The 23,830-nt window shown below is 42.0% G+C and overlaps 2 protein-coding genes across 4 annotated transcripts in view; both read right to left on the reverse strand.

Annotated features, from left to right (window-relative positions):
• Nucleotides 1-15,373, reverse strand: part of DYM (dymeclin) — a 206,929-nt gene extending 191,556 nt beyond the window's left edge. The window contains exons 1-2 of the mRNA XM_062512592.1: nt 15,278-15,373; nt 3,990-4,167 (exon numbers count right to left, since the gene is read on the reverse strand). Of these exons, the coding sequence (XP_062368576.1) occupies nt 3,990-4,129 (140 nt within the window). The 5' untranslated portion in view covers nt 4,130-4,167; nt 15,278-15,373. The remainder of the gene's footprint in view (nt 1-3,989; nt 4,168-15,277) is intronic.
• Nucleotides 15,374-20,503: 5,130 nt separating this feature from the next.
• CZH18orf32 (chromosome Z C18orf32 homolog) lies at nt 20,504-23,670 on the reverse strand. Of its 3 annotated transcripts, XM_062513352.1 has the most exons (4): nt 23,646-23,670; nt 23,118-23,204; nt 21,327-21,563; nt 20,504-20,697 (listed from the first exon to the last, which is right to left on the reverse strand). In XM_062513352.1, exons 3-4 carry the CDS (start codon nt 21,552-21,554, stop codon nt 20,623-20,625), a joined length of 303 nt encoding a protein of 100 aa, XP_062369336.1. In that variant the 5' UTR covers nt 21,555-21,563; nt 23,118-23,204; nt 23,646-23,670; the 3' UTR covers nt 20,504-20,622. The 3 variants fall into 3 exon arrangements, with proteins under 3 accessions (XP_062369336.1, XP_062369334.1, XP_062369335.1); XM_062513350.1 differs by lacking the exon at nt 23,646-23,670 and having other exon boundaries at nt 21,327-21,632; nt 23,118-23,610; XM_062513351.1 differs by lacking the exon at nt 23,646-23,670 and having other exon boundaries at nt 21,327-21,568; nt 23,118-23,609.
• Nucleotides 23,671-23,830: the final 160 nt, after the last annotated feature.

The raw sequence follows: 23,830 nt of genomic DNA on the forward strand, positions 1-23,830 counted from the left end.
GATTTTCAGCAAGATCTGCCTTAGTTAACTTCAAGTTTTCCATCAGAAAATAATTGTAAGTAATACCACCACTAAGGAGGAGATTGCATTCTTGGTAGCAAATCATAGAAAAGCCAGACAAACACAAAATCTGCCTAGACTGAGAGCTAACACTCCAAAGCAAACCTCACAGCTCTTAATCCCGACAGTAACTTAAAAAATCATCCAGAAAAGCTGTATGTAATTTTCCCAATATCCAAATACTGTTGGATTGATAGGTCAGTCACCTAAAGTATAGAAGTGGTAGATTTAAGATGTTTTATACAATTTTAATTCAGCTCCCACAAGTCCATTCTGCGCAACAAGTAAGGACCCATGAAGGAAAAAAAAAATGGACATGCAGGAGTGTGAAATTAGTGCACCAAGTACTTCCTAATGGCTGAAACCAGACATGTCTCAGCAGACACTTCAATAGTACCTGCTTAGCACTCATATTTGCTTCATGGAAGAGGATATGACAATAAACCTTTCAGAGCGAAAAGCAGGAGGCAAACTAAAACTAAACTGCTGGAAGCTGTTCCTTTGACTGTTGTTAATGTCTGCACCACTTATCTGCTCCCACTCCCGGACTGTGAAAGGCCCTGATGTCTTTCTTTACCTGCCAGATACCATGGCTGGCTCTGGCTGCTACTATTCATTCATGCCAGGGGACTCACAGGCAGTGAGCAGGAATTCACCATCAGATCATTTCTGATTATTGACAGTTGATATTCCCCCTTAATATTTGCATAATTATTAAGAAAATCAACAGTATGAGAGGAAGAACAAGCAGCCCAGAAAGGCAGAATATTGGACTCCTTGCAGCCAGCTCTGCTTTGACCACACACTCTCCTGCTCATTTTTGGATGGCACAGCAGGTTTAAGCAATCCCACCCTTTAGCTCAATAGGTTGCTGTGCCCCAAAAAATCAATCCCTCATCATGCCAGAACTGTTTCGTGGTGCCAAGCTATGAATCACCATAGGGAATTATCTAGGCTGAAAAAATAAACACTTCTGCTGTGTTTTCCAGATAGATTAGTTCCTGATTAAACCCACAGAAGAACAAAATAAACAGTGGAAGAGATAGTGAAAGGGCAAGAGCATCTTGCATCAATGCTGCTGACAGAGATACTGCAACTTTGCAGTCAGCAGTGGCAGGGCTGGTATTTGGCAAACTTTATTCCATACAGAAAACTACCTTGTGTTTTGCACAGAAACAGACCAAAAAGTGAGCAGGACTGAAAAAACAAAACCCAGTAAAGAAGGCATGGCTGAGGAAATGAGCAATGGTAAACAATTTCACATGGAACCAGAAAAAGAGATTAACACATTCAGTCAGGTAGAGGTTGGGAAAAAAAAAAAATAAGAGAGAAGATGAGACATGGATAAAAGGAAGAAGAGATCAACCAAACTGAAAGAGCAAAGACAGAAAAGCAAAACAAGGACAAATAAAGAAATACAAAGTGCCAAGACACACAAATCCTGAGAAAATGAACACAGCTGAGCACAAAAAGTGGTGCTGTTTCAAGATCTGGTATCATGTCTTCATGTTTCTCAGAGCAGCAAGACAGTAATTCCCCATCTCTCAAGCAAGGCACAAAGACTACTGTTCCACAGCAGATCCAGCTCTGTTTGCCACCTGGGATCTACAGTACCTGGGCTGACTTAGAACAGCTTCTCTAAAGCAAAGCACTAGCCACAAGTTCCTAACCAGAAAAAGCATACATGGAAAAGCGTTAAAAACCCCACTGACTTTCTTACACACACAGATTCATATTTCCCTTGGAAGTGTTCCTTGCAGATACTGTTTTGTTGCTATGGCCAAGGCTTCCTGCCAACAGGGTAAATTTGCTGCTGAAAAGAGTAAATGTACCCCAGCCCCATCACTTCTCCACTTTTTTGGTTTTTGTTTGGATAATTTGGGTTTGGCTGATTGGCTTTTCCTACCAACATGACTTTTTCTATCACCTTCTGTTTTTTCTCTGCTCCTCCCCTATGGTACTGACATATGGAGAACAGAATTATGTCCAAAGCAGCACCCAAAGAAGACTGCCCTCTTCTCCCTAGGGATCACATTAGTCCCATCTCAGCAAAAAATTCAGGAAACAGATCTTTTACTCTAAAGAATCACCAACTGCCTGCAGAAAAAAAACAGCACAAAACACTTACATAACAATACTTGCTCCCAATACTTGCAAACAGTGACTAGTCTTACAACAGACAACCAGAAAAAGTGACTTTAAAAAGAGAAGAAAACTGAAAAACTCTGTTCTGTATGACAGGTGAAAACTGGCTCCTTTCCACAAATCACAAACATCTTGCTCCTGACACTTAAGCCTCATTTTAAAAAAGAGTTAACTTGGTAATTTGGAAGATTTCAATCTCAGAAATTGACATTGACCTCCATAGTTACATTCCTGGAGGCAAGGTTATCTGATACAGAGAAATAGGTACTGTGCAGCCAACATAATCCGATTTCACTTGCCAATGGTTGTCTCAGGTAGATGCAACTAAATGGGAAATTTCTGTTTCCTTCCAATACTAAGTTGCAGAAAAGATGCCTCTAAAAATATTTCTCCTCTAGCTCCCAGGCAAGAGCACCATCTGGTGTTCAGCTAATTAAAGCTTTCAACCTACGTTTGGATAATTTTATTGGACTGCTTGTCTTTTCAATTATCTCTTTTTTGAGGTTTTTACTTTTTGTTTGGTTAGGTTTTTGCTTTGTTGATTTGGGTTTTTTTTTTTTAGCAAATTTACTTTGCACTGGAAGTGAATTCCATGAAACAGGCATCAAAAAGCTGCAAAACAAGCTAAGAAAAGCTTCTTAACTTTCATGGGGGAATCAAGAAAAATAGAACGACCAAAAGAAATTGGTAGGGTTTTATATGTAATTATTCCCCCTTAAAAAAACCCAGACAACAGAATATTATACATGCTCTTAGAATACTGTCAATCTTATTAGTGATGTAGCTAATTCTTGTCTTCAGGGATCTTAGAGGAAAAAGAACTCACTCACACACTCCCTATTCCATACTGGCCTTTGTCAGCTTTACAGCCCTCCACAGTACCGTGCCTTCTCCCCAGCCTCTGGCTATTCTCTCCAGACAGAAGCCAAAATACTTCCTCCTCCTCACTCTTCACAAAAATAGCACCTAGTAAATGCCTCCCAGTTATTTACCTTAACCATTTTCCATTCCAGTTGCCTGAACTTTCACTTACAGAGAAGCACCAGTTTTATGCTGAAAACTGTAAACATAGTTTAAGTAACACCTGAAGGTATTAATATCAGATTGTTCTTGTAAGACTGAAAATCAACACACAGGCCAAAGAATTTAGCAATGGAGTTGGGTTAATAGAAGTTACAAGAACTTAAATTCTCTACTTCTGGAGATATGCTATGGATCCTCTAAAAAATACTGATTTTATTTATACCTACACCACTTTCTGGAATGAAAAGGCATTCAAAGCTTGAATTGTAGGTATTTGGAAAATATTTTTATGGAGAATGCACACCAACTTTCTTTTTAAAATGCCAAAAAAAAGCTATAGAGACTAAGCAACTCAAAAGCTAACCTACAATTAAATCATGCAAGAAGTACAATTCACTCTAAATTGAGAGGAAACATCAAATGTTGGAATCTTCAGCAAATCCAGTCAATGCAAATGCTACACCAAAGGAAAAGAAAGCTTCCGAAAACAAGAAGGAAAAAAGCTTTCCCTCATCACTACAGACCCTATTTCTGATCTTTACCAGAAGACTAGCAATTACAGCTACTATGAAGAAGAAAGAAACCTACAGGAATGGAGGAGGTGGTAGAAAACCCTTCCAAACTTAGAAACAACACTGTATTTTACACAGTTATTTATTCCTCTGCTACCTAAAACAGGAATAATTAACATAGCCACTCATTTGGTTTCAGACTGGTCGCTTCTACAGATTATCAAAGCCAGCTCTTCAGCACCCTCTTACCTGTTTGTTGGAGTGGTGAAGCTAAAGGACAGAAGCTGATTCCAGAACGGGTCATTCTCAGAGATGGGCTCTGATCCTGACAGCTTCTGTAAGTACTCATTTTCTGGAAGCTCACTGATGCTGCTGCTATTTGCTCCCATCTTCTTTATTTGGCAAGTGTCTTCCTAAATTTTCATTTCTTTGAGAAAAAGAAAAAAAGAAGAAACATTTAAAGTCTTTTGCACAAATAAGGAATATGCAGACCCTGAGTTAGCCACTAGTAAAGCTTTAGATCACCTCCTTGAAAAATTACTGAGATGTAGGAATCAGGTACATAGGAATATATTAGAAAGATTTCCTTTCCACAAACTTTCAACAATAACATCTTTGGTCAAGAAAGATAAAAGTCTCTGTGCTATTACTTCAGTCATCATCTCATTTGTATTTTAATAAATTATACTGAGCAAGAACACTGGAGCACAGTTTTATCAGTACAAGGCTGCTAGCAGTGGGGGAAAACTACACAGAATTCACAATTTTAATGAGGGTGTCATGCTGACATACTATTCAGAAGTATGTTTTCAAACGGAATATGCACAGATAGAAAATTAATGCTCCTGTACGGATGCAGCAAATTCCTGCATGCCACCAGTGATCTACACCTTTAAAGTTCCTGCCTTTCCAGAGTTAGCACAGCTCTTATCATGCTGTTATCCAGCAAGCAAAGGTACTATTGACCATACTGAACCTCCTGACTTATGTAAAATAACGTGGTTCCTTCCAGGAAACTACTTCAATGGGAAAAACCCATAAAATTAACACATCAGAAATACAACTGCTTTTTGATGGAACGCTGCAGAAGCTGGCACTCCAAACACTCTCACTAACTTATATGTGTCATATTTGATCTGTGCAAAGAATGATAAGTTTTAAATTCTTCATGCTGCTTCTCATCTTTATAAAGAACTTAATTAAAGAAAGAGAAACACCACAATGCTATCAGCTATGCGCCAGGTATGATCTCAAGCACCTCACATCTTTATAGGGTATCAACTTCAACAAATTTCCACCGTTTGAGACACAAACACCGTTTGTGACTGATAGGTTTAAAAGTTTGTATGGAAAAAAAGGCACCCCCCTCAAGAGAGAAGTGTTGTGCAACATTTACTGTAACCTAAATACTCACTTCTGAGTTGGCCTAAGACACAAGAACAGGTACAGCTGTACCAGAAGATGTAAGCTACTACCTAGCAGCAACTTCTCCCTTGGTTTCTACACAGATACAGATGCAAAGTATCAGATAGAAGAATCACCCCCCGACTGATACTCTTAAACTCATCAACACCACAGCAGCAATTAATTCCAGAAAAGACTTCCAACAGCAGTTAATATTAACATAGAACTGTGTAAATATGAAGAAAGCTTACTAAAAACAAATGAGAACTGCAATAAAAAGCAGCAACATTAGCAGCCATAGTAGGAGTTCTCTGAAGAATTCTTATTTGAGATTCATAGCAACTGCATAGTACCCAAATATGTCAGAAACAACAAAGGGCCAGCACAGACATAGAGCAGAATATAAAATACATTAAGTAATAAAGAGATTTTTAAAATGTGAAATCCTACCCAAAAAAAAATAAATAAAAAAGGAAATTGGTGATGATTTTCTAAATTTTATTTGTAGGAGATTCTACGAGCAGGGACACCTTGCACTGGAGCAGGTTGCTCCAAGCCCCATCCAACCTGATGTGTTTGCAACATGTTCAACTACTGCAAAAGCCAACAATGATGTTGTTGGCCCTGGACCGACATTTTGACTCAAGCCTCATCCCTGTGCTTTTAAATGACTTAAAGGCCCTACGTTTAAACCTTTATTTCTTGGAGAAAAGACAAGACTAGTCTCTCTCTGCTTCAAGTTCCCATTCTCTGCTCATGTTTTCCAGCTCACTTGCTCCAAGACAAACAACTAATGGTGAAAAGAAGCAAGAGGAAGCTGGAGCACTGCCTTCAAATCCCTCCACCTTCACCGGGAACTCTTTGAGTTCTCCATGCCAGAGCACTGGCAGTGCCCAAAATCCTCAGCCTGTTCTTTGAAGATGAGTCACCATATTCCCTATTTACAAGCTACCCTTACAGCTCACTGCAGCTCCCAAAGCCCCTCCCACATTTAAACCACCTTCCCAGAAATACCACAGCAACTAGTTTCAAGCTAGTTCTTGAAAAGGAGTCATGCTTGCTTTCCAGATTTCCTGTGGTACGCCAGCAGGTTCAATACCATTAAGATAAAATTCAAAACAAAGAGGGCTTTAACAGCAAGTCTTACCAAAATTTTATGGTCTGTTTTCAGAGTCAGCATCAAATCACAGTGCCCAAGAACGTGCCCAGTTCCATGGCCACAACCATGCTCCTAAGCAATGTGACAAGTTATGGAACCCCTTTGGAGCCCTCCAGCCCTAATGCACAGCTAGCTCCTTCCAAACTGCAGAGAACATGTTTCATTCCACAGACCTTCCCCAAAGTGACAAATATAAGGCACTGGCTGATTATTTTCTCTTCTAAATGAAATAAATATCAAGCCATCCAGACCTGTCAAAATAATCTCCACCTGCTAGCTTGAGCTTTAAATACATGATAGTAGTTTGGAAATAAGGGGACTTGGCGAGCTTTGACTTCCACTCATTCAAGAGCCAACAAATCTTGGAGCAATCAAACAAACATACAGATTTTTTTCTCTCTTATACCCCAGGTGGTTTCTTTCCTCTCCTAAGTACATAACACTCACTACATCCCTCTGAAGCAAAAATTTCAGGAAGTTCTACTGATCCTTCCCATAGATGACTCAGCTTACAGGCACACAAAGCTAACTCCTTCCATCAGGAACTTGTGTTATCCTAAAGCCTGATGAAGTGCTCTGCAATGACTTCATGATGCAGCCTGAGCACCTGCAGCTCCTACAATCTGAACCACAGGCCCTGCTTTATATAAGCAAGACATTCCTGAGGAAGTCCAGTCATCAAGTGACCCGGGAAACAAGTCCCTCCTTCAGAGTTCATAAATATCCTACAAGAAAAACATCTAAAAATAATTTCAAATAGAAAAAATATATCAACATTTAACTTCCAGGCATTTTAACAACAGTAACAGATTAATCCAAATGCTTTAATTTAGCTGATTACATGGTAGTCATAATCTCTAACACATTTCCAAGACAGCTGCTACTAAGTAACACTCAATAAATGGAAGTCACCACCTTAAATAATTTTCAATCATGCTATCAAATTATTCCTTTAGAAACAGCTGCCTTTGGCTGAAAAGATCACTCAAATAAAACATGCAGCCACCTAAATGTCCACGCTGCTTTTGATTAAGAGGCACTGCCTCTGTGCCTGTATGCTGGTTAAGACAATAGAGGTTCAGGTCATTAGACAGTGTAAAAGGTATGTCAGTACTTGGAACAGATTTACAACAGTATGCTTTAAGCAGTATGTAAAATATTTATTTATTTATTTGTTTGTTTGTTTATTTATTTATTTATTTATAAACGATTTTTCCTACACATGAATTTCATCCCAGCCCCCATTGCATAGAAAGGCTGCTCCAGGGGATCCCAAAGAAACTACAAAACACAAGGTTAAACAGCTTCTGCTTCCATGCAGGCTGAAGCAGGACAGCCCCAACAAACACCAAATCACAGGAAATTCCCTTTCACTCCAGGAAAGTCAGTCCTTACACTAGCAGTAAATTACCAATGAAATCTAATTTCCTTTTCCTTGAAATACACTAAATAAACAAATGCATGGTTCATTAAAATAAGATTTTACAGAAGGCCGATCTACTTATTTGCTGCCCCCCCCCCCCCCTCCCCCAAAATTAAAAATAAAAAATCCACAGACACAACTTATTAGCAACTCCTTTAGTTTAACTCAGTATTTTACACCCCCAAAGAATCACAGCCTGGTCTGCAAGAGTAGTTCTCTATTAAATACAGCATCTGTTTACTCCCAGAACTTGGCTCCGTGATGCAGCAGTAGAGGCTTTACAGCAACACAAGGGAGTTTGTTTTGCACATCAGGACTCATTCCAATCTCAAATTGCTAGGGGTAGGTATAAATCCCAAGTTTACTGTTGCTTCTAGAAGATTTTAGTATTAATTATTAACAAGGCTTACAATAATATAATTCTTTCTCTGAAAGAAAGCTAAAAGCAGTCCAGCAATACATAGATGCCATGTATGAGTTCCTACATGTAACTCAAGGTACAGATGTATATTGTTGAACTTGGGGAAAAAAACTTGTCATGCCCTATGTATCTTCTAGTCAAATAAGTTTAGACAAGTAATTAGAGTTGCTTTCAGGATTGTATCTCCTACTGGTCTCACAACTTAATTACTAATGCTGGATTTATCTGTCCTGTACAGCCAGCTGCCCCCTTCCAAAACTACGCTTGCCACGATCATCTGGCTGAGTCTGCAGACATCTCAAATAATATAGACTACATATAGCTGTGGGATTCCTTTTAAATGACTGCTTTAAAGTGTAACAATTTGAGATGGTCATGCACATGATTTTACAATGTCATCTGAGATCTGATCACTAGGTTGAGTCTTTAAAACAACCACACAAAAATACTGAAAACATTTTAAAACCTAACAAAAATTTCATTTCTATACATAGCAGAACTCTGGTACCTTTATAGCTTGCAGCTTAATGAACTAAAGCAAATAGACATAATTTTTCTTCCAAGCAAAGCTGCCACAATTACTGTAAAAATGAGAACATGAGATGTAATGCTGCTCACTCAGTATTACCAAAGCACTGCAGTGAGTTTTTGGCTGATCCCTATTTGTATCCAGGAACTGCAGGTTTCAGACCATCTTTCACCCATGAGACGTTAAAGCACCCCACAAAATCCTAACGCTTGTCACAGAGTTATGAGACTACTGCAATATATTTACACGTAAATTTCATACAACAGAAAACACAAAAGTCAGATTAACAGTATATATTGCTCAGCTCCAATATTGAATTTTAATGTCCGCACAGGATACTTTAATTCTGACTACTCACTCGTGTTACAGTGATATTTCACAGATTCATAGAAAGGTTTGTGTTGGAAGGGATCTTTAAAGCCATCTCATTCCACCCCTTCTATGGTCAGGGACACCTTCCACTATCCCAGGTTGCTCCAAGCCCCATCAGACCTGGCCTGGAACACTTCCACAGATGGAGCAGACAATTTCTCTGAGCCACTCTGCGGCTTTCCAGGCACTATTTTCCTGCACTGCTTGGGGAATTGTTTCGGGGAAGTTTTAGTGCTGTTAATAAAGGCTGAAAATAAACAAAAAAATTAAAAAAAAAAAAAAAACACCAAGAAATTATACTCTATCTTTCTACAGAGACAAAAAGCAGTTATGCAAATACTTCATTCATACTCAGAGATCATTCACTAATTTTTGCACAAAGATGTACAAAACTGTAAGAATTTTGGTTTCTCCAATTAAATTGGTAAGACCTTGCTAAGCAAAACTAATGATGCAGAAATACCTGGCAATAAAAATTCATGCCCATAAAAGGGATCTTCAGGGAAAAAAAATCTTTACAACCTTCAGACTTTAGGAATTTTTTGCCATTTTAAATCAGAGAAGAGCATTGAAATAGTATTTGTTTTTAAAGCATGTTAATGAGTGAGAATATTCCAGCTATAACTTAATGCTTAGTAATCTTCAAACACTATCAAACCCCTATTAAAAATTCACTTTCTCTGACACACCAGTTAGCCACAACCAAGCAGACTGGGAGATTTCAGAATGGAATAAACACATCCTTTGTGACCAATTAAAAAAGCTTCCTACTGATTTTAAGTTAATGAGTTATGCAAGAAAGACTGTTTCTGCTCACTTTACACTGATTTGTAATTTTTCTCCTCTTTTCTACTGCCTTTTTGGCAACCACTCCTTTCTTCAGTTCCTTTTACCCACCCTTTTTACTTTTACATGCTGAAACTGTTCAGACACATATCAAATTCCCCTCCTCCCCCCCCCCCCCCCCCCCCCCAGAAAAAAAAACACCAAAACCACAATAAACACAGTCTTGTGAAAACTAGCAGACAGGCAAGCTGCTTTTGTGAAAAACACAAAATAGGTGCTCTTTTAGAGACCCTGGTTGACCATGACAGGGTCTACCTTTGCAGCTTGGGGGGCCAATACCCTCTCTCATAGTTTTCTAGATAATCCTATGTTTCTCCTCTGCCCACTATTTTTCAGACACTGCCAAGTTTGATGGCTACTGATACAACCCTCTAACCTATCTTTGCAGCAGCCCAGCACACTAACTATGCACCAGGTACCAAAACATCTTCCTGCAAAGCTCAGCACATCAGGACAGAAGCACTTTTGGATGGCAGTAAGAAATGCAACAGAATTATGAAGTGGTCCCCACAATGCCTAAGAACACTACCTAAAAAAACCCCATCTTAAGGTCATTAGGCAGCTCCCAACATAAATTATCTGATTTGCTCACTGTTTACTCAGCTGGGTGAAAAAACACAGCATCTCTTTCGGTTCTCCTGCTGTGTTCTAGTGCCTTCCCCTTGCACAGTAAGAACCTGAATCGAGCAGCAGTGCAGTGACATCAGTATGATCCTTCTGGGTTCCACTGAAGCCTGAACAGTCTTGCATGTAGCAGAAGTGATTAATTTTGATAGATTTACTGCAGGCAAAGAAGGTCCCTCACAGGGAAGGCAAGCAGCTGAAAAAACGAGTGATGATGATGCGTTTTCTGCTCCAGTTCCTTTTCCATAACATTTTTGTGGGAGTCAGTCATCAATAAAAGCCTAATTCTGAAGAGCACAATCTGCTTCCTTCATGTCCCACCTACAGGACAGTTGTTCTGCTCACAACTGAAGAAGGGATTTTTCAAAACCTTCACGGTGAGGTGGAGTATTTCAAGCAGAAGAATTCAGATGTGAGTGAGCCCAGATGTTGTGGTACCTCCCCAAAGTGCTCAGCAAGGGATGCTATTGTCTTTGACAGATCACCCTACACAGTTTGTCACACTTGCATAAAGTGTTCTGGAAGGAGATGACAGAAAAATGAAAACCTAAATTCCGTAAATGAGACTGAGATGCACTGATAGTGTTTCTCAGTGTCATCTTAGAAAACTAACACATTTTCATACACTCTATAATCTCTAACCTCCAGGTTACTGGTGATACACTCCATTAATTTCTGATCACCAAATATAATAATTTTGATAAGCAGATGCCCACTTACTAATCTCAAAATACCTTACTTCAAGTGAACTACTAGTCACCTTCACAGGTCACCTTCAAAGCCGTGTCTTGAACTGGAACTACCAACTCACAGGAGGACAAAAACAACCTTGCCCAAGTTGCATTTCTCTAAAGTTACAAGAGATCAAAAATAATTTACACAAAAATGCCATTTCAACCTTTCACCTCACAACAGAAACTTCCGATACAGAGTGTTGATGGCCCCGAACACCAATAAGCAAATACAGACCTGTGCTAAACTAAACCTCAAAATTATACTTCCACCCAACACGTCCTGGCCTTTCCATCAGCACATACCCATGAGGGACACAACTAATCTACATCAACCTTTTTGTCCTCCTCCCCTCAGTCACCATGCTCTGTCATGGGCAGGGCAGGGCAGCAGGTACACAGCAAACCTCTTGAGGGAGCTTTTGCTGAATCCTGCATGTGGAACACCTTTCTGTTAAGAAGTTCAGAGGGCTCCTATTTAACTTTACAGGTAAATAAGCATTTATAGCATTTAAGGACTTCTTTGTCCAATTTACAAACAACGCAACCTATGCAACAAAACATATCTCTAGCCCATTAATACAAAATCCCACAAGGTCAATTAGGGAGTCCTCAGTCTTGCTCATTTTTAGTGCTGGCAGTTACATTCCCATGCCAAAACATGACACTCCTGGCCAAATCTCCCTGAAGGCTCAAAAGCCTCTCTCAATATAAAATTTGTCAAGAGTTAACAAAATTTAAAGCTATAAAAACATAAAATCACTTTTCTGTTGAAATTCTGACCTAATAAGTTATGAAATAAGTACTGCACTAAGCCTACCAATCTGAAACCACTATGCCAGCCTCAGTTTTACAAAAAATATCCTGTCACAGAACTGGTGTGGAGGCAAGTATGAAAAAAAGAATTATGAAAAAAGATATCTCTATCCATACTCTTACATTCCAACACCTCAAGAAAAGGTCAGCACTCAAACACAGCTAGCATTTTTTGAGTACACGCAGAAATAAATTCTTTAATCCAATCAGTAAACACTGTCAGAAGGGAAGAAGGCTGGGTCAAGCACACCTTGTAATTTCTGTGTAAAAGGCTCTACACCTGTTACAAAACTATTACAGGTAAATAACACATCTTTCAAAAGTTTCAATAAGTGAAAATTCAAATACTATCTCTGCTCTCTACAGTGGGCAGGTATTTCTGTAAAGGTTTTGTTTGCTCTCACCAGTGAGATTCCTGCTGCCAGCCAGGACAGGTGCGCTGGAACTATAAAATGGGAACAACAGACTGAACTTTAAACAAGAATATCAAAGGGATATGGAGCTTAAAAAAAAGCCAAATCAAGAATATGCACAACCCATACTGAGACCTGCCTTCACAGATTAAGAACATACAGCACATCAGAACTAAAATTGCTGGTTTGACCTTATCTTCTTCCAGCGGCCAAAGAGAGACTTTTATAACAACAAATACACCAATGGTTTTTAAAAACAGTTTTACACCAACTCCCTGATAATCTATGATGGATTATACTGTGGGAAATTTTTTTCAGTATGAGAATATTTTGATTAACTTTTGATTATCCCTTCCCACTATATTTTTTTTAAAAAAAGCAAATCCTCAGTATACCTACCTAAAAAATCAATTTCTAGTAATTCATTGTTTCTACCATAATTGGACAGCAGGGTTGGCTATGACACAAGTCAGACTAAACCTAGCCTATACAGAAGGGATGTTAAGATTACTGTTACACACAAGTATTTCCTCCCTATTTTACTATCAGATGTAAGTAACTGCCTAAAGGCCAAAGTAATGTTTCAAAAAGATAATTCAAAAAGCATTTAAGCTTCAAACACATGCTCAGATGTTCATTTAAAATCCTTTATTTGTTTCAATCTTGCTATATTTTGCTATATTTCAAAGCTTATGCAACACTTTTGGTATCTGTGCTCTTCCACAGTTTGAGCATTAACCACATTTTTGCAACAGGAATATTTGTCTCTGCTTTTGAAGTTTCTCACAGCTAACTACAGCATTAAAAAAAAGCATGCTATGCAGAAAGGCAAATTTGCTCTGTATTTGCAGTAATTTTATATTATATTACACACAGTGATTCATATCACCTATCTTCAGGATCTACTGCAAATTAAATTATAGTTGCCAGGGTGTGGGATTACTTCAAGGTGCAACAGGCTTCTCACTCCAGAGAAAAACACACTGAAAAATACTGTTAAAATCATTAATCATCTACAGTGGCATCACTTCAGCAGCCAACAAAGAGGATTTCTTGCTTTTAGTGACTTTTGTCAGTCATCAGCATGTTAAAAAGATTTTAACATCTTAAAACACAGCATTTCAGAAAATGCCAGAGGGTAGGGATGGATGGGAAATTGGGAATTGGGAATTGCTGGCTGGGAGGGTGGGCAGGCCCTGGCACAGGGTGCCCAGAGCAGCTGTGGCTGTCCCTGGATCCCTGGCAGTGTCCAAGGACAGGTTGGATGGGGCTTGGAGCAACCTGGGATAGTGGAAGTTGTCCCTGCCCACAGCAGGGGGGTGGAACAAGATGATCTTTAAGGTCCTTTCCCACCCAAACCAGCCAAGGATCCTACAATCTCTGATTCTTCCTCTTAACCCAATAAAATCACTGGAAGGAAGCAGCAGATCCATCGGAGTTGAGTAGTAATTTGTTATAAAGTACTCTTTTTACTGATTCAGCAGGAAATATGAGGGATTAGAAGCTCTGCTAGTAAAACATCAGCATGGGACTGTAAGAGCAGCAGTGGAGGGATGCTTCAGCCAGGTGACAGTGCTGAGCTGGGTCCATCATTCTCCGGGCTGTCCACGGGCCTCTGCTGATGCAGCAGCAGTGGAAAGAGAAAACAGCCCATGGAAATGACAGCAGGAGGCCCTCCCAAGCTCCTGGCAATCTGAAGAGCAATGGCAATTTTCTAGTTGACCCAGCTGGAGCACCTTGAACGTTTTTCAGTTGGGAATTGACACAATGTTGGATTACACAACCCTGCGTTGGGACACTGGACCCAACCACCCAGGAGCCTCCTTCCACTCCCCTGCATTCCAAAAGTGATCTGTGATGGAAATATCAACAGCTTATTTACTTCTGCAAATACCTACAATGATTAAAACTGCAGCCCAGCACGTTATCCCTCGGCACAGGAGAGGGAATAAAATCAGATTACAGCCCTATGAACTCCCTACATCCAGCACAAGAGATTAAAGAGAATAAAATTAAATAAACAAACAGTGCTTGGCATGAAGGCATACGAGGTTACACAAAGCTTGGCAACTAAGAGACAATGCCTATTCAATTTTAAGCTAAAATATCCCTCGCTTTTGATAAATATTATCATTCATAAGTACGAAAACAATGTGGTAGGAGTGAAGAGGCAGAGTGAGCCCCAGCAGACCTGAGATGCTGCAGAAAAATAGGAAAGCCTCTGCCTCTCAAGAACAGGATGGAGAATAAATAAATTTATCATCTATCACCATGAATGATAAATCTCATTAAAAGCACATAACGAAATACGGCTATAAATCTCTGTCTTTCCAGTCCTAGGCGCATTTAAAGGGACATGGGGACATCCCAGGACCCTGAGGAACCACAGGATCCCTGTAAGTGAGCACTCGGGGTAAACGAACACAGCCACATTCTGGCAACCCTGGCAGACACCCCTGGATCTCTAAGGGTCACAAGGACATCCAGGGGATCCAGCGAGGCATCGATTCCTGGATCCCGAAAGGACACAGGTATAACCCGGGAACCCTGTGAGGGAGCCCTGGAGATGCCACAGCCCGGGCGGGGACACGGCGAGTGTCGGTGCCTCGGCAACTCTCCCCAGTGCCGGTGTCGAATTACGCAAGGTATCCCTCCATCTATCGCGACAGAGGCCCGCGCCACGAGGGGACGGTGACGTCGGGATAACCGAGGTATCTCGGGGGCCCCTTTCAGAGCCGGCGGCCGCCGGGTCCGCCCGTCGCCCGTGCCTCTCGAAGGCACCACCGAGGCCGCGCTTACCGTCCATGCCCTAGGCCCGAGGTCGGTGGCGGGGTCGGTGGCGGGGCGTCTTGACCGGTGCCGCTCCCGGGTCCCCTCACGGCCCCTTACGGTCCCCGCCCGCCTCCACGTCGCCGGCGCGGGCCCGCTGCGCGTGCGCGAAGCCCGCGCGGGGCGGCCTGCAGGGCACCACGGGAGTTGTAGTTCTTGACGGGCGGGGCGGCCATGACATCCCCTCTGCCCTGGGCTGATTCCCCCAGCGTGGGCAGCAGGGCAGGGGGGATTCTGTCCCTCTGCCCCTGTGCTCAGGCGAGACCCCACCTGCAGAGCTGCCTCCAGCCCTGGGCTCCAACAGCACAAGGACGTGGAGCTGCTGGAGCCAGTCCAGAGGAGGGCACGGAGACGCTCCCAGAACTGGAGCCCCTCTGCTCTGGAGCCAGCCTGGCAGAGCTGGGGGTGCTCAGCTGCACAAGAGAAGGCTCCAGGGAGAGCTCAGAGCCCCTGGCAGGGCCTGAAGGGGCTCCAGGAGAGCTGGACAGGGACTGGGGACAAGGCATGCAGGGACAGGACACGGGCAATGGCTTCCACTGCCAGAGGCATAGGGTGGGCAGAGCAGCTGTGGCTGTCCCTGGATCCCTGGCAGAGTCCAAGGCCAGGCTGGACACTGGGGCTCAGGGCAACCTGGAACAGTGGAAGATGTCCCTGGCCCTGCTCATCCACCTCACTGAATGAGCTTTGAGGTCCCTTCCAGCCCAAACCATTCTGGGATTCACTCTGATTCTCTACTCTGCATCCCACATCTTCAACAGGACATAAGGTAAGCCCAGCAAATGGGACCAACAGTGAATATCTGAGAGCAGGAGGATTTACCAGGCCACATCCTGCCCTGGTGCTGCTTTGGATCATTGCTTGTCCAAGGGTAACCTCTGCAGTGGGGTTTGTGCCATCAGCTGTAGGTCCCAAGGTATCTGTCAGCTCATTAAAAGGGAAACCCTTCCCAATGTAGTTTATTCCCACATTCCACGTGGTGTGTGACAGCAAATCCCCAGCTGGGCTCATACACATCCCTGTCCCTGGGCTGTGCACGCCAGCAGCACGTCTGCAAACAGCACAAAGTGGGGTGTAACCCTGAGCAAACATTGCCACAGGAATTGGTACAGGAACATTGGTACAGGGACGCTCCTGGTGTGGGGCTTGGCCTCGTGCCCACACTGTGGCCACAGAGCTGGTGCGTGGTCAAAAGCACGGCTGCAAAACACCGTGTGCCAAAAATAAAAAGGCTTTGTAGAGCAATCCCCAAGCCAAAAACTGTGGGTGTGTCAACACTTTATTCACGACATGTCAATTTATGTTTCACTGTCATCCCAAGGGCCAGGTTGAACAGGGCTTAGAGCAACCTGGGATAGTGGAAGGTGTCCCTGCCCATGGCAGGGGGTGGAACGGGATGAGATTTAAGGCCCCCTCCAACCCAAACCATTCTATGATTCTAAAACAACAGCGAAATAAAGATACAGAAGTAATATCTAAAAGCATTTCTAGTGCAAAAGAATCACCATGGCAAATGTGGCCTTCTAGACTTCTTCAATTAAATTACTGCAGCCAGGTTCACTGAAAAGAGGGATAATGGCAGTCTGTTACAACCTAAATATGATTTGGTTCATCAAGCATGCTCGAACAGACAACTGCACAAAGAAGATAATCCCTTCTTTCATGTCTTAGGCAGTTTATTGAAACAGAATTATTTCTCACTGAAGGAGGGCTTTTTTTTTTTTTTAGTTAATCTAAGTGTAAATTAAATTTCTTTGTATTTCCTTTACCTGCAACCTCTGAAGCCACCGTTCTTTCAGGAATAATGTCCTCTATTGTACAGATATAATGAAGGAATCACTCTGAGGATTGAACCTCAGCAGCATGTCCAACAGATCCCAGAATTCATCTTAGATTCCTACATCTGGGTAATAACAGCATAATGTGTTACTGTCATTAGAATTTAACTTTATTTTCAGTTTAGACATTCTTAACAGCTGATCATGTGCAGTTTAACACGCCAGGATTCCCTTTTCCTTTCAGGATCTTGCCCATCAAAATAATCAGCAATATAAAATTAATTCATTTTTTATTTAAGAATTTTTGGCATATACTTGCATTTTTAAAAATGTGTTTTTCAATTAACTTCTTGGTATGCAGCAACTTGTGCAAACCGACACACAGAAGGTACCACATCCCATTAAGACTTTCCCATGAAGAAAAAACACTTGAAATTTGAATAATAATTTTTCAAATATTGATTTATTGGTCTTTCCTCAATAACATTTAAATAAAGCCACACAGGTTTAATGCTGAAGAACTTAGGACTAGATATGCAGTACTTTGGTCCCCTAAAGATGCCAACACTGAAATTTTCTAAAATGTAAATGTGTAAATGAAGCTGTTACTTGGTCTAGGAAACTGTGGAGGATGTCCACATGCCACCATCAGGTGCCTAAACATTTTGTAAATCTTGTTTTTAGCGAGTAACAAGCACATGGGAATTTTCTCAGTTAAATTCAACACATTTGATCAGTATTAATCCCTAATATGAGGTTTTCCTTAATTTCTGCCTGCGTATTTTTCTTGAAGAATGCTTTATGCACTCTTCTGCACCCCAGCAGATGATCTCATGAACTCTTGGCCTTTACTTTTACTTGATTTTAATTTAACTATTCATAATACAACAGGATTCTTTACCTATTCTTGAAAAAGAATAGGGGCAGAAGAGTTGTAACAGAAATCTCCTGACAGGACTTCCAGTGAAGTGCCTCAAGCAGAAAGTTTTGTGATGTAGATTGCTCACTTTAGGGTTTAACTGCAGCTAATAAAAGCAATGGAACACCATTCCAGAGACCATAAACGTGCAATCTTACTTGCATTATCTGTCTGTTTTTGTTTTTTTCAGCTTTTTAGATGGCCTGATGTTTAAATACTGTCACACAGCTGGAAGCCTGGCGCAGCCTTCAGTCTAATTTACTATGCACTTTATTTTCTGTGTTATTGTTCAATGCATTTTCTTCTGTAATATTATCCTAAATAACTAAAATAAAATTTATTATGCAGACTTCTTAAATTGACTGAATACTTTTACAGATTAAAGGAGCCCCAGTCGAGCTCTTGCTCTACTTTTTGTTGTGTTCACAGCTGTTTAGAGGTGGATATACTCCTAAAACAATGGCTTGTTTATGAGATATGCTGAGCATATTAAAACAGCATGGAAGGGCCAATCTCTCCAGCAATGCTCAGGATGTCAGAAGATGTATTCTTGTTTAGCTGCAGCATGACTGAGGTACCTCCAGTCCTGTGCTCAGTTTTGGACCCTTCATGACAAGACAGCGAGGGGCTGGAGCGTGTCCAGGGAAGGGAATGGAGCTGGGGAAGGGGCTGGAGCCCCAGGAGAGGCTGAGGGAGCTGGGAAAGGGGCTGAGCCTGGAGAAAAGGAGGCTCAGGGGGGACCTTGTGGCTCTGCACAACTCCCTGACAGGAGGGGACAGCTGGGGGGGATTTGGGATCTTATCCCAGGGACCAGGGACAGGAGGAGAGGGAACGGCCTCAGGATGGGCCAGGGGAGGCTCAGGTTGGACACTAGGAGGAATTTCCCCATGGAAAGGGTGGCCAGGCATTGGAAGGGGCTGCTCAGGGAGGTTTGGAGTTCCCATCCCTGGAAGTGTCACAGGAATTCCTGGAGGTAGCACTCAATGTTCTGGGCTGGTAACAAGGTGGGGATTTGTCACAGCTTGGTCTTTTCCAACCTAAATGATCCTGGGATTCACTGATATTGGAGGAAGCTGTGATACACTGATCCAGTGGGGGGTTATGTTCCAAAAGATGAGGTAAGACCTGATTAAACAGCAGTTCCAAACTTGTCTCTGAAGGGAGTTGTTCATTAAGGAAGAGCAAACACCATTAATCAAGGTCTCACATGGAGGTGTCTCTGCGGTGTCTCTGCCTGAGCTCACTGCAAATTCATGGCTGTGGCTACAGGGCACATCTGTGAACACTGCAGATCAATTCACACCACATCTGACCAAACCAGGCACTGGTAGGAAATGAAGCATCTCACCGGGGCCACGGGGCAGGGGCCACTGGGCAAAATTAGATAGCAGAGTAGTCAATTAACTGGTGAGAGAAATCACAGTCACAACAATAAGACTGGACCACAGTGACAGTTCAAGGATTGCCTGTAAAACAAAGGTGCATTTTTAGGCCTGCCTAAGGGAGGATTTTAGGGAAATTAAATCATAAAGAGCAATCTAAAACTGTTGGAATGGTTTCATTTTGAATCTTTCAAAGAGCTCTTAGGTTTGGCAGACAGGAAAAAGCAGGAATTACCACTTCTATTCCTTACTAAGCACAGGGACACTTAAAACCCTTCACAGTTGGGATGCAACTGAATCCATCTTCCCAGGAGGAGTCAAAGCTTGTCCAGTTATAACTTTAGCACGACCTCAGCTATTTTAGAACCGCCTTCTGCCTGGAGCCTTATCAGGTTTTCAAAGATTTTTGTCACCACTTGATGTGTTTAGAGCTCTGAACACTAAGAATTCTGTGATTCTGTGCAATAATTGCATGAAGCAACTTATCTTTAAGTAAAATCTGGATTTATTATAACGAAAAATCCACAAGCATGTTAGAGAGGTTTTAGTTGGACATTGGGTTGTTTTGTTTTTTTTTTAAAAGCCAGAACTGTATCATTTTAAATCACTACAACAGAACATAAAGCAACATTCTCTTGCATCATGCCTCTGCTGCTCCTCTTCAGGAAAAGAAAAAAGGCATAATATTTCAAGGAACATAATTAAGGGAAATACCACATCCAGACTTTCTGCTTTTAGTAAGCTAAGTAAATTTTGTATGTAGCGTAACTCCTTTAGCTCATCTATAGTTTTGACATGAAAAATCTAAATTCTTCATAGGCAAATTATGAGCTTTCGTTGTCACAATGCAGTACACAGTTCTTCACCAAGAACAGATAAAGCCTTTAAGGTGAAAGCCTCAAGTATTGCACTAGCACTTAGTGACATCAAGATGCTAAGGTACATTTACCTTCCATAGATAGATTTATTTTTACGTCATTTAACCTAAACTCTAATCACAATAAACAAATGGTAGATGAAAAGTAGTTTCAGCAAGAAAAAGACAAGAACTTTAGCTTTCAAATACTTTAAATAAACAAATGAGCTAGCTGCCATTTTAGTGACAAAAGAGAATCTCTCCTGCAAGCAATAAAGTTTTTTATTCAGCTAAAATGTGCAAAGAAAAAAGTCTCAAAGTGAGAGGAATATCAGCAGTTCATACTGGACATGAGGGAATAAAATCCTTAGGAATTAACTCCTTTAAGCCGTTTTCTTGTCATAAACAGCTGTGGATCTCTTTACAGCACTTCCATTTGCAATGCCATTGCTTTCAGACTGCAAATAAAAAAACAGTGTTATTAATGAGATGTCAAATTAGAACTTCACAGCTAAAACAGGAACAGCTGGTGACAAAAATGGCTTTTAGAAGCAAGGTCAGTAAAGATCTAAGAAGAAATATGGAGCAAGAACCAAAAGTGGTGGTGTCTGTATAGATTTACAAAAAATTATTGCTTCAGGGGGAAGGGAGGAATGAGAGCAGCAACAACATTTACAAGTCCTTGCATTGTGGCAGAAGATAAATAAAGCATAATTTATTTGCACTTAGCATCCTCTCCCATTAGGAATGGCAGAGCTGGCTGTAGAGAGGGGCTGTTTTTAATTTCTGTTCCATACATCTGTTGTGATTTACCAAATATTTGACTTTTTTCTTATAAAAAAGAAGAGTCAGTTGTGTAAAAAAAAAAAAAAAAAAAAAAAAAAAAAAGCTACTTCAGAATATGAGCCCAATTCCTATTCCTCCAAGACCAGAAGCTGTCTTGAAGCAATGATTGCTAGCTGGCACGGTAGTGGCAACATTCTCTAAGAAAACCAAAATATCTATAAAAACTGTAGTGCCTGCCCTGAGCTACCACTGGATGGCTCATCCTGGAGCTTCCCTGCTTAGCTGGGTGAATTAATCTTACTTTATGGCTTCCAGATCCATCCTCCTGGTCTGTTTTGGTGGCTGCAGGTCCCTGAGTGTCCCCACTGCTGCCTCCTGGCCCCTTCTTGGAGTCTGCTGGCTCCTGCACAGCCCTCTTGGGCCAGAGGCGCTTGATGAAGGGTGCAATCACGGGGTACAGGTAGGGCTCCACGAATTTCTTGTAGACCCAGAGCAGAACAGGGATCACGATGCAGGGAATGCACACCATGGCTCCCTCCTGTGCTGGAGCAGAGATGGTGAGGAGGGGAGAAAACAGCTTAGGGTGGCAGCGTTTGTATCCCACAGGCTGAGAAAACAGTATTCACACAGTAAAATAAAAGCTGTGTTTGATACTCAGACGTAGATTATTCTTGAATTATAAATCAGTTGCTAAAATGTCAATAATGCTGACTGTTCCAGTGTTATAAAGCCTCCAACAAAGGGAACATTGTTGGCCTTTTAACAAAAAACCCAAACCAATTTGCTATTAATTCATCAGTCCTACAGATGCAACTAAGAAATACAAATTCAGGAAATACAGTTTTTGCTTAAACCACATAAAAACAGTTAAGCAGCAAGCTGCCAATATTAGCACAGTTCATGCTATATTAAGAGTCTAAATGGCCTGTTTTGCTCAATCCATTTTTATTTAAGGAGAAATTAAGAGAGCAGAAAATCAATCCAATGGACTGCTACCACTGAAGGGCAGGACAGCGGAAAAGGGGAAAAAATTCCAATCAGTATTTGAGGGAATGAGAACATAGGTTACTTTCTTCCTCCTGCCCTTACTTGATCCCACAGTAACCCCATACAATGAACTATTAGAAAATGAACCATGCCCTCTCTCTGAAACCCCACAAGTCTTCAAAATTTGCACCTTGGAGTATGTACCAAAAAAAATATAAAAAAAATTAAAAAAATAGCAGAAAAGCAATGCAAGGGGGCAGAGAGAACCAGCTGGGAGAGGAAGTAGTTAATTAGGACTAGACCAGTGCCAGTGCTGACGAGCAATATATTAGACACACTCTGCTGCCACACAACTTTGCCCTTCACAGTTTCCCTCTCTATGCTGCTGACATCTCAATTCTCACATCAAGGAGCAAAACAAAAGCTTTCCAAGTGGAGAATAAAGGGGCAGATGTGCACACTTTACCAGGGACCTGTTTTCCTTTTTTTTTTTAAGCTATCCTGAAGATTTTTAGCCCTGTGGAAAGAGTATCAGTTTCCAGCTGACTACTTCCATGTTCTGTTCTGGTTACTTCAAATACAGTTTAAATCTACTCTCTTTAGTCTGAGAGGAATCTTATACTGAGAGAACACAAACTAGTTAATCCTTTGAACTTATTAAAAAAAATATTTCATATACTGTCTCCAAGAGAACTTCCTAAATACTAAACTTCCAGCAAAATGTGGATTCATCCAGCAGCTGTAGAAAGTGGCTGAAGGCAACACCTCAGGCTGTAGAATCATTCCAGAATTATGGATTATTTGGGTCAGAAGAGAGCTTCAAAATAATTTCATTCCACCTCCTGCCATGGGCAGGGACACCTCCCACTATACCAGGGTGTTCCAGCTTGGCCTTGGACCCTACCAGGGATCTGGGCACCCCACCCTCATAGACAGGAATTCCTCCCCAATATCCCATCCATCCCTGCCCTCTGGCAGTGGGAAGCCATTCCCTGTGTCCTGTCCCTCCCTGCTCCCTCCTGTGGAAACAGCACGTGTTGCCTTGCCTCTGCAGCCACTTCATGTCAAGATTCCTGACCTAAAGATCCCAAAAAATCATCCGTACCTCCGCCTGATGCACCAGCGACCCCAGGGATCAGGGTGAAACACCGTCCTGATCAATTCCTTCGGTCACTTGGTGATGCTCCTCCACCTAGTCAGCAAAGAAAGCAAAACAAAAAAAACCAAACCAAACCAAAACAAAACAAAGTAATACAAACAAAAAGAAAAAGGGAAAAGAGTGAGGATGTGGTGGGACAGTAACCAGGTTATTTATTCTCTGTGCCGGGCGGTGCTGCTGGTCCCCGTGAGCCCCACGCGCGGGGCCAGCAAGGAAAGCCCTCACGGGCAAACCCCGGGTTGTCTCCGTTTTTCCACTAAGGACGAGCCAGCCTAAGAGGTTGGCGAACGCCAGGCGTTGCCGTTACGCTCGCCGAAGGCGGTTGAGGGCGGTACCGGGGCCACCGGTTAGCGGCGCCGCCGGGTGAGAGCGAGCCGTGTAGAGCGGGAGGGGGAACGCGACGGGGTGTGCGGGGCTGGGTGAGGGGGGATGTGGGGAAGTGATCATTCCCTGCTCCCGGTGCTCCGCACCCACCTGCGCCAGCACCGGAACGTCCCCGCGCTTCCGGGGCGGTGCTTCCGGCCAATGGCAGGCGGCAGCGCGCACCACGTGACGCGCAAGGCCACGCCCATACCGGCGGCAACAGAAACAAGGACTGGACTACCGATTATCCCGGATTTAGGAGGAAATGTGGGATGGCACCGAGAGCCCGGCGGGAA

Source organism: Cinclus cinclus, chromosome Z, assembly GCF_963662255.1.
Source record: "Cinclus cinclus chromosome Z, bCinCin1.1, whole genome shotgun sequence".
NCBI classification, from domain to species: Eukaryota; Metazoa; Chordata; class Aves; order Passeriformes; family Cinclidae; genus Cinclus; species Cinclus cinclus.